This window comes from Dendrobates tinctorius, unplaced genomic scaffold (genome assembly GCF_039654945.1).
Source record: "Dendrobates tinctorius isolate UK_male_01 unplaced genomic scaffold, ASM3965494v1 ptg000081l, whole genome shotgun sequence".
NCBI classification, from domain to species: Eukaryota; Metazoa; Chordata; class Amphibia; order Anura; family Dendrobatidae; genus Dendrobates; species Dendrobates tinctorius.
In genome coordinates, this window is record NW_027361749.1 from 7,595,191 (window position 1) to 7,612,359 (window position 17,169).

General features: G+C 42.7%; 1 protein-coding gene across 2 annotated transcripts in view; it reads right to left on the bottom strand.

Moving 5' to 3' along the window:
- The window catches only part of TRAPPC8 (trafficking protein particle complex subunit 8), a 140,125-nt gene that overhangs the window by 103,557 nt on the left and 19,399 nt on the right, over window positions 1-17,169 (bottom strand). Inside the window, exons 3-9 of one of the 2 annotated variants that reach the window (XM_073583713.1) lie at window positions 14,476-14,559; window positions 12,042-12,131; window positions 11,027-11,201; window positions 6,904-7,057; window positions 6,537-6,627; window positions 4,914-5,155; window positions 4,549-4,664 (exon numbers count right to left, since the gene is read on the bottom strand). In XM_073583713.1, coding sequence (XP_073439814.1) covers window positions 4,549-4,664; window positions 4,914-5,155; window positions 6,537-6,627; window positions 6,904-7,057; window positions 11,027-11,201; window positions 12,042-12,131; window positions 14,476-14,559 — 952 coding nt within the window. The remainder of the gene's footprint in view (window positions 1-4,548; window positions 4,665-4,913; window positions 5,156-6,536; window positions 6,628-6,903; window positions 7,058-11,026; window positions 11,202-12,041; window positions 12,132-14,475; window positions 14,560-17,169) is intronic. The other variant, XM_073583714.1, reaches the window with a different exon arrangement.

Here is a 17,169-nt window from a genome sequence, read left to right on the forward strand (position 1 = left end):
TTTTTTGTGGCGAATAAGTCGACCTCTGGTGTCCCCCAGTGTTGGGATAGCTGTCTGAAGACTTCCTCGCTTAGTGACCACTGACGACTGGATCTTCTCTCTGCTCAGGAAGTCGGCAACCTGATTTCTGGATCCCTTCAGGTGGACTGCTGTAACCGAGGCTATTGTCTGTTCTGAAGAAAATAGGGGGGGGAAGCCAGCACTGATTAAGGTTAGAACGCATAAATTGAAGTGCATATGCACATAATATCCAACTGTATTCAAAAATGAGATATTTGGCAAAAAAATTGATCAATTCAATTGAGCCACCCCACCGCGCCAAGGCAATCTCATGTGGGGGGTCCGACTCTACATTTATAATAAATACTGTGCCATTACGGCCTCCTAAGAGCATGACCACATCAAGTGCAATCTGTACCTGAACATTGCTGGATCGCTCCCATGAAGCAAGTGCAGATGAAGGCCAACCAGGTCTAACACAGACATATCAGGATTGACCTCCACACATTGCCCAACCAGGAAACATAGATGAAGGGCGATATTGGCCCGGACACAGGTGCACAATTAAATAAAGCTTGGGACAGGGCGGGGCTGCCGTGTGTGTGCACAGCAGCCTAGATCCATCATAATGAACACAGAAAAATTTATAGCGGACATAGTCAAGCGTGCACGGCAGCAGTGGTGGTGAGCCACAAACCAACAACAAGAAAATAGGGGGGGACTTCATCTGCACTTGTTTCATCTGGCTTCATGGGAGCGATCCAACAATGTTCAGGTACAGATTGCACTTGATGTGGTCATGCTCTTAGGAGGCCGTAATGGCACAGTATTTATTATAAATGTAGAGTAGGACCCCCCCACATGAGATTGCCTTGGCGCGGCGGGGTGGCTCAATTGAATTGATCAATTTTTTTGCCAAATATCTCATTTTTGAATACAGCTGGATATTATGTGCATATGCACTTCAATTTATGCGTTCTAACCTTAAGCAGTGCTGGCTTCCCCCCCATTTTCTTATGGTCTGTTCTGCCCAGCAAAAGATCTCGTGCGCTAGGTCTTGAAGGTGACGGTATCTGGGGCCTCCCTGATGTTGAAGGAAGGCAACTGTAGTTGAATTGTCCGAGAAGATCTTGACATTTTGACCTTTCAGTTCCCTTTGGCATGTTTTTAGCGCTTCCCAGACTGCTCTGAGCGCTCTGTAATTTGAGGACTGGTTGCGTACTGATGGGCCCCATGTCCCTTGAAGGTATCGATCTTCCATGTGAGCCCTCCAGCCACTGAGACTGGCGTTGGTAGTGATATTTGTGCATGGCAACAGTCTCCAGGGTCTTCCTTTCCCAAGGTTTTGTGCGTTTGTCCACCAGGTAAGGGACTGCTTTCCTTCCTCGGAGAGTCCCATGTTCTTGTCTAGCAATGTTTCTCTGCCGTCCCAGGTCGCCAAGACCTCTCTTTGCAGGATTCTTGAGTGGAACTGGCTCCATTGTACACTGGAGATGCATGAAGTCATGAGACCCAGGACTCTCATGGCTTTCCTTATGGAGATGTAATCGCGTCTCTGGTCCCACTGAACCTCTTGTGTGATTGCCTGCTGTTTGTGCAGGGGATGGAAGGAATATTCTTTCCCCGAGTTCAGTATGACTCCGAGAAACATCTTTTCTCTTTCTGGTCTTAGGCTGGACTTCTTCCAATTTATTACCCACCCTAGGCTCTGTAGGACAGATATGGTGGATGTAAGGTCTTGCTCCATTTGTTGTGGCGAATCTGCCACTAGCAGCAGGTCGTCCAAGTATGGTATGATAAGGGTATTTCTTTCCCTTAGATGGGCCATGATTTCTGCCATTAGCTTCGTAAAGATACGCTGAGGCGAGCCCGAATGGCAGGCAACGGAACTGGTAATGTTGTATTTTCCCGTGATCTTTTATGGCGAACCTGAGGAATTTTTGGTGAGAAATATGGATGGACACATGGTAATAGACACTTTTTAAATCTAGGGTGCACATGACCGAGTCCTTCTTTATTAATGGTATAACTGCTTTCAGAGATTCCATCTTGAATCTTTTGTAGGTCACCCACCGATTTAACGGCTTTAGATTTATTTTAGTTTTCTTTGACACTCTGGCTACAGACATGTCGATTTTTGGAACTGTCTCCCACACCTTTGTCTCTTTTGGATCAAAGGGAGGACGGTACCTAAAGTCCTTTGGGACTATTAGTTTCTTCCCTGAATCTTCCCACTCTAATATCATCTGTTATATGTTTATTAACAGGAAATACTGTATTTCTACAGGCTCTAAGCCCTCCGAACATCTCATTTTGGGTTGTTCCGTGGTTCCGTAGAATCTTCTATCTTCATTGTATCTCGGATTGCCTGTAGGAGCGTATCCGTATCCTCTGCAGAAAAGAGGTCTCTCTTCCTTTCTTCCGGGCGAGCTGTCGAGGGAACTTGGCCGGAGTCAAGATCAGAGTAGTCTGACACCTCTCCTTCCTCTGAACTCTGTTCTAGCTCCCATCTGGGTTTCTTAGGGCATGGGAATTGTGCTGGTATCAGTGCTGCGACCGTGGACTGCAACTCCTCTCGTATTACGGATCTCATATTGCCCAAGAGAGAGGACTGTTCTTGTCTTAGGAGTCCTGATATACAATCCTGACATAACTTTTTTGCATGTCCTGACGGGAGCTTGGCCGAGCATAGGGGGCATTTGCTAGGATTTTTCCTGGTGGTCGAGGTGGACTGCTTAGGTGCCTCTTTGGCCTGAAAAATATATAGGAAAGCAGGTCCTGTATGTCTGCGTATGGAGACCTGTAAGGGACCCTACTACCCCTCTACTCACATGGTCCAGGTCTGGCTCAAGGGACTGGATGTCTGGACGGCTACCACCTTCCATCTCTGAGTCAGTGTGCTGTCCGTCAGACTGCCTTAAGTAGTCGCCATACCTGGCTTCAAGACATCTGATTCGTCCTCCTTCCGAGCCCAGCCGCTGCTGATGATGCCTGCTGCGCCGCCCTCTGTGCGAGGATCTGCTCTCCGCCCCTTACTGACGCCTTCATCTGCGGGCGCCAGGAACTCAGTGACGCCGGCCCTGTGGGGTTTCTTGCTGCCCGGGTCGTGCTGGGCACCGCCATGTTTCCTGGCTCCGCCCCTGGAAGAAGTCACTGGCGCGCCGAAAATCCCCGAGGCACAGGCGTCCTGCAGCCAGGACCAGCAGCTGCGGCGCTGAGCGCGCTGACGGGGAGCAACCAGCTCGACCCCAGCGCTGAGGGACCTCCAGCGGTCTCAGCGCTGCTGCGGCGGGATCCGCCGCCAGGAACCCCCAGCGGGGGCACCACTCCCAGCAGCTCCTGCCACCCACCGGGCCTCGACCTGTCACGACGGCCTTTCAGGTACACACACCACTGCGCTCTTCTGCATCTGTCCCTGATAGGGACAGGAAAAACACTGAAGGGGTTGGTGGGGAGGAGCTATTTAACCTCTTCTGTGTTCCTGTCCCTATCAAGGATAAGAAGGACAACCTCCTGGTGGTGCTGTCAGGAGGGACGACCTGGAAAAACTATTATAGAAAAAAAAGAATTGTTTTTGCACCGCTATATTCTTTTTAATTTCTCTGCTGATGGGAGTTGTATGATTGCTTTTTTTGCGAGACAAGATGATGTTTTCAGTGATACCATTTTATTTACATTGGACTTTTTGATCGAGTTTTAATCCACTTTTTTTGGTGGTACGATGTAAAAGCGTAGTTTTTTTGCCACTTTTTTATTAATTTATTTTCAAAGTTCACTGGAAGGGTTAAATAAAGTGACAGTTTTATACGGCGGCTTGTTCAAAATGCAGTGACAGCAAATGTCTATTTTTATTTACAAAAATATACCTATTTATTGGTTTAATAATTTTTATTTATTTTTGTTTGTTTAATTTATGATATAGATATATATTTATTTATATTATTACAATCTTTTTGAAACTTTTTTTTACTTCGTCCCTCTATGGGATTATAACTTATTAGTTTGATCGCTGGTATAATGCATTATACCTGTCAGTGCTGCACTGACATAAGCCTCTTAGACCACGCTGCCGGCACGGGCCAACAAGGCTTCCTGGTTGACCTAGAGGTCGTCATGATGAACTCCTGATGATGTTGCGGGAGCATCGATTAAACTTGAACGAGGAATTTTGGGCCTAAATGGCCTGGGGTGGTGCCCGCACCGCTCCTGGCAGTGACACATGGTTCTTGGATTTAACTTAAGCAAACTTCCCGGCGGTAATGTGGGCTATGCTCCTGTGCACAATGATCGCCATGATGTAAATTTACATAAAGTGACGGGCAGGTGTAAAAGACATGAAGCACCCAGTTGAACAATAAGAAAATTAGTTCCATAAAGTTTGGCATCCTGTACCTCCACAACAGAGAGGAGAAAGAAAAAAAAAAAAACAACAAGTTTTCATCTCCATTCCAGCTAGTTTGTACAGGAATGTACAGTTTATATTACTTAAATCTGTAAAAAGTCCTCTTTAAAGTATATAGATCATGACCAAATTACAATCAAACTTACAATAATCCTGAGGTATTCTTCAGCTCGTTAACGCTCTTCTCTGGCACTTTACCACCAGTGAACCACTTCTTTGTGGCAGAAAGCAATGACCGACTCAGTCCTTTCCTGGATATCAACTGAAATGAAGTAATGAGAATAAAGTGAGATTTATGCTATAAAGAAAACAAAAAAAAAAAAAAAAAAAAAAAGAATATGCACAACGAAGCCGATATTAACATACTACAGTCTTGTTATAGGCTGATGACATACATTTATATCCATTTTCATTAAATCTCAATAGAAAATTTACAGCTTAAAAAAGATAAAACTGCGCAGACGCAAAGTCTCAAACACCTAGTAATGAGGTGAGGACAGAGCGCTCTCACCTGATCGTTCAGCTGTCTTACTGTCTTTTCTACATGGGGTATAAGTCCTCGGAAGGTGAATTCTTGTATGAACTGTCGAATGCGGTCATGGTCAGTGAGGGTCAAGCAGCTGCCATGGGGCGTTCCACTCACTGCCTTCTTTGCCTCAGTACCTGGCGGCCTTCCATTATCGAGACCATCAAAACTACCACCGGCATCACTGAGCTGGTCAAGTGGGTGAGCTTTTAAATTTGATAAAGCCTCTAAAAGGGAAAAAAACAGAAGAAAAGTCCTGTGTTATATCACAGAACACCATTAGTTTAATTAAAAAAAACAAAAAAAAAAAACAAACAAACATTGTGACATCAGCCTAAACAAGTTTGTCAAGTTATTAACTCCTTCAGTGGCTTTATTCTGCAGCCAGGCAGTTGCTTGTTTGTAAGGGACATTGAATAACATCTATACATTAGAAGTAGCACCGCTATTGCTTCCACCGATCTCAGCGCTCACATTTTCACTAGGAAAGCTGTCGAAGTACAGCTACCAGATCTCAAAGGATACAGCACAGCCGATTGTAGAAAGTCACATCATCAGGGCGGTTTTCCTTCGGCTAGTCTAACAATTAATAAAAGTCCCCCCACAAGTAATTATAGGCAAGCTATAAACACAGAAAATAATGAAAAGTAAAGCAAAAAAAAAAAAGTTTAGGTGATAAACTGCAAAATGGAATTTGCGCTAAAATTGTGCAGGGAATCTGCAGCAAAATCCACATACACACGGGGCAGAATCAGCACCTCACATCAGTGAGTTACAGAACAATACATGTACACAGGATTATGAAAATATCTTCTAGATGTAGTAAAAATCAGAAATATGGAGCGAGCTGAAAATACACAGCCTGTCATTTATGCTGTAGATTCTTCTGTTGAATTGTTGCATATTTGCATTAAGATCTGCTTCCGAAAAATTCCACCATACGGGTTGTTCACAGGAATGTATGCAAAATCATCTGTTTTGCATCCAGAAAACTAAACGATTTTTCATCCATGTCATTGTATGTCCATTTTGTGTAATCTCTTGGCATCAGATTTTTAACTAATACTTTAAATAAAGTGAGGCCCACTTCACATTATGAGAAGCATTACCCGAGACACCAGCAGACAGTCCATTTTAGGGCTTCTCAATGGGATTTTAGAAGAAAAAAAAAGAAACTTGGTCCCCAAAAGGATTTTCTGGCATGGATTACTTCAGCATAAAGGATGAGTGCACAGTTGCCAGGCCTTCTAGTCCTGTGGGATGCAGGTACCAGGCACGCATTCTATTCTAATGACTAGGACAGGTGCCCGATACCTGAGGATTGTGCATGCGTCACAGTAGGTATGCAGCGACGGCACGTAATGTCATGGGCACGCAATGCCCAAATCTAATATATGTCTGGTTCTAAGGAGGTGTGAGAACATAACATCACTGAAATCATCACCACTGCGTGGAAGAAGAGGATTACTGCCAGGGACAGAGGGCCTCCTTTGTACCTTTAATTTTCAAGCCGAGTTTGTTTCACTCATGTACTATAATAAATAACCAATACAATAATAAAAAGCTACAGAATTATCATTAAAACAAAAATTGTAGACGTATTCCAACCTCTCTCATAGTTTTCCAGCCCATCCACAGGAACAACATGCTCTGTAATTTTATTTAGTACAGCAGCATTAGAACCATCTTCATAGGAATCCTGGAAGGAAAAACCCCACATACATTAAAAGGTAAATTATAGATATTAACTGGCATACTCTAGGCTACTTCAGTAATGCAAATATGGCAGAGCAATATTATATGCACTAGCAGCTTCAACACAAAGGAAGGGGGCAAATGGTAGCCCAGGAGCACAAGTGGAAGGTTTTGGTTTCATTTAGGGCCACAGTTCAGTATCTGCACAGTATGTACTACAGCTGTACAATACTGGTGAATAGATGGCTGATGGGGCAAATTTTGCCCTTTCTATACACACCTGACTGTGAATGCTGTTCTTCTGAATGTACTGACTCCAGGGGTCCGGTATCTGTTCATCTGCTCCTTTACTGGATGCTCTAGAATTAATTTTGAGTAAGTAGCATCCCTGAGTCCCATAGCGTTGTATCATTTCTTCATAGACTGAATCAGCCCTTGACAAACAGATGCCATATCCAAAATTAATGATTAAATACTTGTAGCCCATCATAAAAAAAAATAATAAAATACAAGATCACTGCAGGATGCAGACCGGTCCCAATGATTGATGATTAAGGTAGCATACAGTAGGTACGGTAAGTATTCAGACGCCTTTACATTTTTCAATGTTTCATTAGAGCCATTTGGTAAATTCAAAAAAAGTTCATTATTTTCTCATTAATGTAATGGGCAGCAGCTCTGGAGTCCTGTGTTCGAATCCCACCAAGGACAACATCTGCAAGGAGTTTGTATGTTCTCCCCGTGTTTGCATGGGTTTCCTCCCACATTCCAAAGACATACTGATAGGGAATTTAGATTGTTAGCCCCATCGGGGACAATGATGATAATGTGTGCAAACTAATATCTTGACTGAAAAAAACCCAGAAATGTAGAAATGTTTGCAAATTAAAGAAAAACTGAAATATCACATGGTCATAAGTATTCAGACCCTTTGCTCAGTATTCAGTAGAAGCACCCTTTTGAGCTGGTACAGCCATGTGTCTCCTTGGCAATGATACAAGTTTTTCACACCTGGATTTAGGGATCTTCTGACATTCTTCCTTGCAGATCCTCTCCAGTTCCGTCAGGTTGGACGGTGAACATTGGTGGACAGCCATTTTCAGGTCTCTCCAGAGATGCTCAATTGGGTTTAGGTCAGGGCTCTGGCTGGGCCTGTCAAGAATGGTCACAGAGTTGTTCTGAAGCCACTCCTTTGTTATTTTAGCTGTGTGCTTAGGGTCATTGTCTTGTTGGAAGGTAAACCTTCGGCCAAGTCTGAGGTCCAGAGCACTCTGAAAGAGGTTTTCATCCAGGACATCTCTGTACTTGGCCGCATTCATGTTTCCTTCAATTGCAACCAGTCATCCTGTCCATGCAGCTGAAAAACACCCCTATAGCATGATGCTGCCACCACCGTGTTTCACTGTTGGGATTGTATTGGGCAGGTGATGAGCAGTGCCTGGTTTTCGCACACATACCACTTAGAATTATCACCAAAAAGTTCTATCTTCGTCTCATCAGACCAGAGAATCTTATTTCTCATAGTCTGGGAGTCCTTTGTGTATTTTTTTAGCAAACTCTACGCGGACTTTCCTATGTCTTGCACTGAGAAGAGGCTTCCATCAGGCCACTCTTCCATAAAGGCCCAACTGGAGGAGGACGACTGCAGTGATAGTTGACTTTGTGGAACTTTCTCCCATCTCCCTACTACATCTGTGGAGCTCAGCCTCAGTGATCTTGGGGTTCTTTGACTCTCTCACCAAGGCTCTTCTCCCACGATTGCTTAGTTTGGCTGGACGGCCAGGTCTAGGAAAACTTAAGGATTATTGAGGCCACTGTGCTCTTAGGAACCTTGAGTACTGCAGAAATTCTTTAGTAACCTTGGCCAGATGTGTGCCTTGCCCCAATTCTGTCTCTGAGCTGCTTGGCCAGTTCCTTTAACCTCATGATTCTCATTTGGTCTGACATGCACTGTGAGCTGTGAGGTCTTAGACAGGTGTGTGCCTTTACAAATCAAGTCCTATCAATTTAATTAAACACAGCTGGATTCCAATGAAGGAGCAGAACCATCTCAACGAGGATCACAAGTAAATGGACAGCATGTGACTTAAATATGAGCAAAGTGAGCAAATGGTATGAATACTTATGACCATGTGATATTTCAGTTTTTAAATAAATTTGCAAAAATTTCTACATTTCTGTTTTTTCAGTCAAGATGACGTGCAGAGTGTACATTAATGAGAAAAAATGAACTTTTTTGAATTTACCAAATGGTTGCAATGAAACAAAGAGTGAAAAATTTAAAGGGGTCTAAATACTTTCCATACCCACAGTAAGTGCAAAATACCGATTTCCTTGAAAGTGCCAGTGATGTAATAGTACACAGACCTACAGAATTTTGCATGGTCCTGCCCGTTACATACACTTTTAAGTGCTGGGGAAGGGGGGGGGGGGGTCTTACAGCTACGACAATTATGATTCCAGAGATCTCACATGACAGACTTGGCTTTACTAAGGTACAACATACTACCAGTATTTCACACTGACAATTGCTGATACCAGAGCGCTTCCCTAATACTTCTAGAGGCCAAACTTCTCAACATACACCACATCAATCAGATTCCCCTGACAAAGGAGGGCGTGTGACTGGTTACATAGCTGTAATAATATTAAGCATATGCTTAGGGTGCTTTCACACTGCGTTCAGGCAATTGTTCGTTGGCCCCATCTGGGCTTGCATCTGAACACCCCGCAAAATGGGATTAGAGCGTATGTGCTGACGGGGCCACAGACTATAATGATACTGACAGAGCGAGCATGTACTCCAAAATACATATTTTTCAGGCGTCTATGCCTTCTGGAGACGGGCGCCCAAGACGCAGTCTACTACATCCAAGTGTCCATCTCCAGTAGGCGTAGACGCTCGAAAACGTTGCACGTCCGACCATGCCTTTATGGACTTTGCTTTGTGCAATAGAGCATGGTCATGCTGGAATAAGATTGGGGAAGGCCCTAACTGTTCCCATAACATTGGATGCATACACATGTTCTAGATTTCACCTTTACTGGAACTAACAGATGAAGGTCAACTCCTGAAAGACAACCCCATAGCATTAAGCCTCTTCCACCAATTTTTACAGTTGGCACAGTGCAGTCAAGCAGGTAAGGTTCTCCTGGCATTCATTATGCCCACACTCATCCATCAAACTATAGAAGCGTGATTTGGTAGTTGCTTTACACTACTCCATCCAACGCTTGGCATTGTGCATACTCATGTAAGACATACACGCAGATTTTTGGCCATGGAAACTCATACCATGAAGCTGACATTGAAACATTGACAGATATGTCAGAGGAGGATTAGACTCTGTAGTCAACGAGTCAGCAGAACACTGGTGACTACTATGCACTATGTGCTTCAGTACTCGGCGACAGCAAACTTTAAGGCTGGGTTCACACGTAGCGTTATTTTTCGGCAATTTTAAACGCGCGATTTTGCTGCGAAAACGCAAAAAAACAGCACCCCATGCAATTCTATGGGATTCCGCAATGCTGTGCTAATGCTGCGGATATTCCCACGGCGGAATCGCATCGCGGTAAAATACGCAGCGTGCTCATTAATTTTGCGGAATCGCGGCGATTCTGCCCTCATAGGAATGCATTGTTCTGCTTACTTTCCGCAAAGAATTACTGGGACCGGAAGATGCCGGGAGCATGGAGAGAGGCAGGAAGGCTGCGCGGGACGCCGGAAGGTGAGTAGCAATATTTTTTTTTTTTTTTTTTTTTTAATTATTTTTTACATCCTATCTTTTACCACTGATGCCGCATAGGCAGCCTCAGTAGTAAACAGTTGGTCACACTCGTCAAACACTGTTTGACGAGTGTGACCAACCTGTTAATCAGTTCTCCAAGCGATGCTCCAGATCGCTTGGAAAACGCTAGCATTCTGCAAGCTAATTACCCTTGCAAATCGCTAGTTTTTCCACGGGAAAATTGCGGGAATTTAAAATGCGATTTTCCCGTGGAATGGAATTCCGGAATTCTCGCGGTAACTTCCGCGGGAATTTCGCTACATGTGAACTTAGCCTAAGTGGTCTCTACTTTGTGGCAGAGTTGAAGGCATCTAAAAGCTTCCACTTTTAAATAATTTGACGTATAGTTGATCATGGAATATTTAGGAAGGAAGAAATGACGCGAGTTGACGACCATGTTAGTAAAAGCAGACTATTTCTAAGGGGCTGATTGTATATATCTGGGCAATGGGGCTGAACAAAACACCCAAATTTAATGATTAAGGCTAAGTTCACACTTGCATTTGGTTGGGATGGACGGAGCAGCATTAGAACACATTCTGCACTGACCATACTTATCATTTTGCACACATTTCACAACAAAACACACTTCTGTACAGCTTCATCACTCACCTTTTCTCATCCCCACCGCTGACATCATGTAGCAGCACATAATACTTCAATGTGTTGGGTGTAAACCATTTGGGATAGGAATAGTCATTACTGTGCTGAATTCGATGCTGCTCTTGTGATAACTTTAAAAATTGGTCCACAGGTTCAGGCTCATGTGAAGAAACAACCAGCATGCCTAAAAGAGCTTGTTAAGTCAATGATTGAACTACAAGTGGGAATTGCAAGACACAAGAATACCAAAAGTGGTCAAGAAAACTGCGCTTTAGACCTATAATCTGCAAATGCTTAGATTACATTCACAGCTGGTAAGCTGGTCCTGACAGTGCGAAAAGACATGTAGATGTTTTGGACTTTATATTTTCATGTGTACTGCAATTTCATCTCCAGTCAAGTAAAAGGGTGATTTGATTGCTTTTGGGGGGGTGGGGGTGGGGTTCAAATGTTTTGATTTAGAAATCCTGTTTTTTTATTTCTGTAAAATGATTTAAAATTACGGTAATAAAAATTTACCAGATTTAAAAATTACATTTACAGAACGTCACGGTCACATAGTGACAAGAGTGGCACTTTTCCATGTCTTGCCTCTATACAATGTCCGGAGAGACCTCATGTTTAGATGCTGCAGCGCACAGACGTTGCAGACAAGCTGCCCAGCGGACACTTCTGGTTTTCTCTGAAACGTTGCTTCAGCAGAAAATCTAGATCTCTATACTGAAGGATCTTGATGGGATAAATTACTTAATCATTTGCCAATACCTGGCAGCTGTTCCTCCCAACTCACACATGCAGTTCTCAATAAGGGGGGGGGGGGGGGGGAATGAGCTACTGCCCGACACCTGTCGGAAACTTATCTGCTGTGAGAACAAAAGACTGGGCATGTTGAAATCCAACATGCCCAAATCTTCTTTCCCTAACATCCACTGACAGATGGTCAGCCTGTGCCTTCCTCCCCAAATATTCATCTGATACCACAGTAGAGTTATCCAGACCAATAAAGATGCATTAAATAGGATACATGCCAAGTAGTGGTTTAAAAATTCATGATCTGAGGCAGGCATGGACTGAAAAAAGCTCTCCCGGTAGGACTCAAACCAAGGTGTAGTTGCTGTAAGATAAACAGAAGGCATCAATAAGTTAGTGTACACATATATAGCAGTATCTAAGCTGTACACCAGTGAATACACAGACTAAGGGGAGATATGGATATATGAGTGGGGTGGGGGGTAAGAGGAGAATTAAAATACCTTTTTTATCCACTTTATATTGATAAATTGTAAGGCCATGTTCACATCTGCGCACTTGCTTTTCGTAAGTTACATTTTCTAGTCTTGTTCTACAAAAAGAGCAGCCTGTAGAAAATAGTTTCCCTGGTGGCACCTATTGGAGGTAGGTACCCTATAAGTTAATGTTGATCCTTTAACGAGCCTTGAAACATAACCAGTTTCTTACTCAAAAGCAATGGAAGTGTTTTCCTTATGGCGAAAACTCTGTTTTAGTTAAATATCCCAAGTAACGTGGAAAGGCTCCTTAAAGTTGGTTGACATTGACTTATATATATGGTTACCACAAGTAGGTGGCACAAGAGAACCAGCTTTCTTCTTGGACAAGAACTAGTTTGTAGGCATCATGCGGTAGTACAATTATACACAATGATCTCCCACTACATTATCTTCACATCAGGTTGTTGAGGGTTTGGAAGCCGATTGACAGGTCCATGCACCTTGGGACTGAGCACTTTCCTCCATGATATGGAAGATACAAGGCACTCAAGTGAATTTCCTCCTAGAGGCCTAGACTAACAAAATAATAGCTTTGCAGGGTCCAATCATTCATTTTGATTTAATTCCACTGCTGATCAGATGATTGGTTAGTGATTTGTCAGCAACCCCCTTTTTTTCCCCTTTGCATAGTGCAAACAGTTACAAGGGCAGATAAAGTAGTTTTGAAGTGTATGGACCGGGAACTACAGACTGCGAAAGTCACTAAGCAATATAGTAACCATTGCATATGTGGTCTAACAGTGTCAGGATAGAGATGTTATACATGCAGAGCGCAACTACTCAAAGGGAGGTTCGGGCCATGATGTTATTTGAGCAATCAAAAAGAATGACACATTTAACTAGGAAAAAAAAAAAAAAAGTGCTTCCACTATCTTCACACGATTGCTTTAGTATAAAAACTGAAATTAAGAAAAAAAATGCAACTCATAGCAAGCGACCATGATCCAGCCTTCATTTTCTACACAGTAACGGGAAAAAGTGTCACGAATGGAAGACGTCATCAGTGTTACTAAAACAAAGGCTCAGAACTGGTTACTACGATTGCAGAGTTCCTGGTTTTCGGCTCGGCGTATACTTCTTGCTGATCATTAGTACTGGACACATTCAATGCTAGACCCAGGAAACACAGTTATGGAGGTGAATATGGAGACAGACTAACGGGCATCTACCAATATTGCAAGTTATGTCATATGCATCAGATAGGGGATAACAAGCGATTGCTGGGAGGTATATACTGTGGGGGAAGAGAACTTTTTTTTTTTGCATATAGTGTCAACTTCCTAGTGGCAGCAGCATACACGCTACATTTCCTGTGTCCCCCAAAGAAGTGATAGAGAAAAGGAAAGACCCCCCCAGAGATTCAGAGAACATGGCTCCAAACATGAATGGACCGGAGGTGCAGATGTTCAGCTTCTGCTCTACTCATTGTCAATGGGACTGCTGGAAAGAGTTCTGTGCCCAGCTCTCTTTGGAGGTGCCAAATACCAGAAATGTCCACCTCAACTTCTTTCAAGAGGGGGGAACTACAGAGCCCTATTCTTCAGATCTCTGGAGTCTTTCCTTTGTCCCCCAATCTTGGGATTGTTGGGGGTCTTTCCTTTGTACCATCAATGTTGAGTAACCTGCAATGTTTGGAAAACCTCTTTAAAAGCTTGAAGTCATGTTGTTGAAGAACATACATTTTTATTCAACAAAAGCAGAACAATCAGACATAACTTAAGTCAAAAAGTCTTTTTTATTCCTTTATTTCTATTTCTTCACAGGTTTTGTTAGTAAATTAACATAAAAAGTCAGATTGCAGTTAACCACCACCAATTCTCGTTTTGGACTTTGGGTAAATTTTGGATTAAAAGTATGTTCACACATGGTAGACAGGCTGCAGATCTGCCAGATTAGAGAGAATAAAATCTGCAGCACGTTACAGTAGCAGAAAAGAGGACAAAATGTAATCTCATTAACTGCAAAAAAACTCTGCAACAATTCACCTGTAACGTGGATATGTGGTGGATTTATGACAAAATCCACAGTGGAAAATCTGTACATGTGAACGTACCCTTAGAGGTTGCTAGATAGTCCCAGCACAACGACAAAGGGAAAAGTGACTGAAAATTTTTTGACATGGATTAAGTAGAGGGCAATTTTTTTTTTCAGTCCCGGTGACAATACTACCTGAATAGAACTTGGACTTGTTGAGATCCATCAATGTTTCTTTCCAATTATTGTACCAAGGGACACTAGCTTTAATAGAGCGATCTGATAGAAAGAACACGGTGTTATTCAGCTCAACTGTATACATCAGGATCTAATCTACAAGGGACGAGCACACAGGGCAAAAAAAAAAGTCTAAATGTGTCAATACAAAATGTCCCATTTTCTAAATCAGGTTTTAAATGTTAACTGTGTGGTTTATCATTTTATTTCCATATCACGACATAGGTCCCAAAAATAAAATCTAGGCCCAATATTCCTGTTGGGCACATGGACATTAGCAGCAGTAGACTAACTCAGACCCAAGGGAATCGCACTGGAGCATTTATTGAGCATTTGCTCACCAGGGAAAAGGCCACTGTGCAGAGTGGGAGGAGGCGAGCTGTGACCATCCACTGTAAACAGTGGATCTGGTGTTATCTTCTGTGTATAGAAAGGCTACCTTTCATAGCAATCCTGTCTGTTAAGGAGACTTCAGAAAAGTTTTCTGCACAGGACTGCAAGTGTGACTCTAGGTGTAAGACCTAATGGCCAGTGTGAAGATTTCGGTTTTGATTTTTTTTGTGTTTTCACAAAATATGGAAAATTGAAATTAAAGATTAAAAAAAACAAAACAATTAATGCAGGAACCTGATTTAAACATAAAAAGGTCATCTCCTGATAACACATTTCATATAAATAAATACAGGGAAAAGCAATCAGAAACAAAAGCAAAGTATACACATGGGAAAAAAGCAAGCAGTGAAGTGATAAAACACACTAACATTTACTACCCATGTTCATTTTACATCAATAACTTAGGCTGTTAAACAAAATAAAAAAAAAAAAGACTGACTCGATAAATCCCCTAACATTTCTGGACTGACGTCCTAGTGGTCACCGCCATTCTTTATTTTCCTGCACCTGTGACATACTGTACAGCCACATGACCAATGCAGCCTGGACTCGGGTACTGCACAAGCATCAAATGAAGCTAAAGATTGGATGCCGTGGTCAGGTGGATGCATGGCATGTCACCTCTGTAGGAAAAAGCAGCAGAAATTGGAACTGGAGATTTTATTTTTTTCTTTACATATGGCTGGACTTACAGTGGGGAAAATAAGTATTTGATACACTCCCGATTTTGCAAGTTGTCCCACCTACAAAGAACGGAGAGGTCTGTAATTTATATTGTAGGTACACTTCAACTGTGAGAGACAGCAAGAATGCTGCCTCTCAGGCTTGTTAGCTTTTCTTAAGAAGCCCTCTTACTCTGCACTCATTACTAGTGATGAGCAAGTATACTCGTTGCTCGGGTGATCTCCGAGTATTTTGGCGTGCTCGGAGATTTAGTTTTCGTCGTCTTATCTGTATGATTTGCGACTGCTAGACAGGCTGAATACATGTGTGGAATGACTGTTTGTTAGGGAATTCCCACATGTATTCAGCCTGTCCACAAATCGCAAATCATGCAGATGAGACGACGAAAACTAAATCTCCGAGCATGCCAAAATATTCGGAGGACACCCGAGCAACGAGTATACTCGTTCATGACTACTCATTACCTGTGTCCACACACTCAAAAACACTCCAACGTCTCCACTAGAGTTGAGCGACTTAGGACGGATCGGGTTTCATGAAACAAAATTTGAGTCAGATGAAACTGGTCCGACTAGGGCAAAAAAAGTCGGAGTTTCGTCCGAAACCCGACCCCAATGTAAGTCAATGGGGAATAAAAGTCGGCATTGAGTGGATTTTTATTTTCAATGGGGCAAAAGAGCGGTGATTTAGACTTTTATAGTTTAATTTTTACACTGCTATCTTGCTTCAATAGTTTCCTGAGGAGACTTGAAGCTGCAATCTTCATGTGACAGAGGCACCGATGGGCGGAGTTAGTGACGTACTTCCGGCACAGTCATGTTAGACACTGACAGCGGCATTTAACATGGTAAAACATGTTGGCTCAGCGCCGGAGCCCACATTAAAGAGGGAGAAACGACATGACATATATAGTCATTCTTGTTTCATTTATTAGTCTCCTTATTTCCTCTTCGTGCACGTGCTTTAACCCCTTCATATGATATATAAGTGATATGTCGTGAAGTAGTTAAAGCACATGCACAAAGGGGAAATAAAGAGAACTAGGGAGAATAATAAATGAAACAATTATCTCCCACTAACATAACTAAGGAGAAAGGAAAGGTACTGGGAAGGCAGACAAAAAGACAGCAGAACTACAAAATGTGTTTGCCTAACAGGGAAATTCCCTTCACTGAAGGGCTAGAACTCCTTAGCATTAATCCACTAAGTATAGCCAGAAAGGAAGTGCAGTGAAGGTAGAATATATATAGCCCAACCCAGTATGTGATAGGGCAACCAAAACAGGACAATTGGAAACACCTGAAGAGGAGAACAACCAGAGACGAAAATAAAGGCGATAGGAATCATCAGCATAAAGACAGGGGATAAAAGAGCAATAGCTCAGCAGACAGGAGAACTGACCACAGAGCCAGAGGTCATACATGATCATACCCAATACAGTTCAAAGTCTAAAGATTTGAAACCGTGTATTCTCATGACTGTTCATTACCCATTAAAGTATAATTACTTCATGAAGTTTTTCTTTCTACAGTCAGAAGGTGCTTATATGGAGGTCAAAATGTTAACCTTTAGATG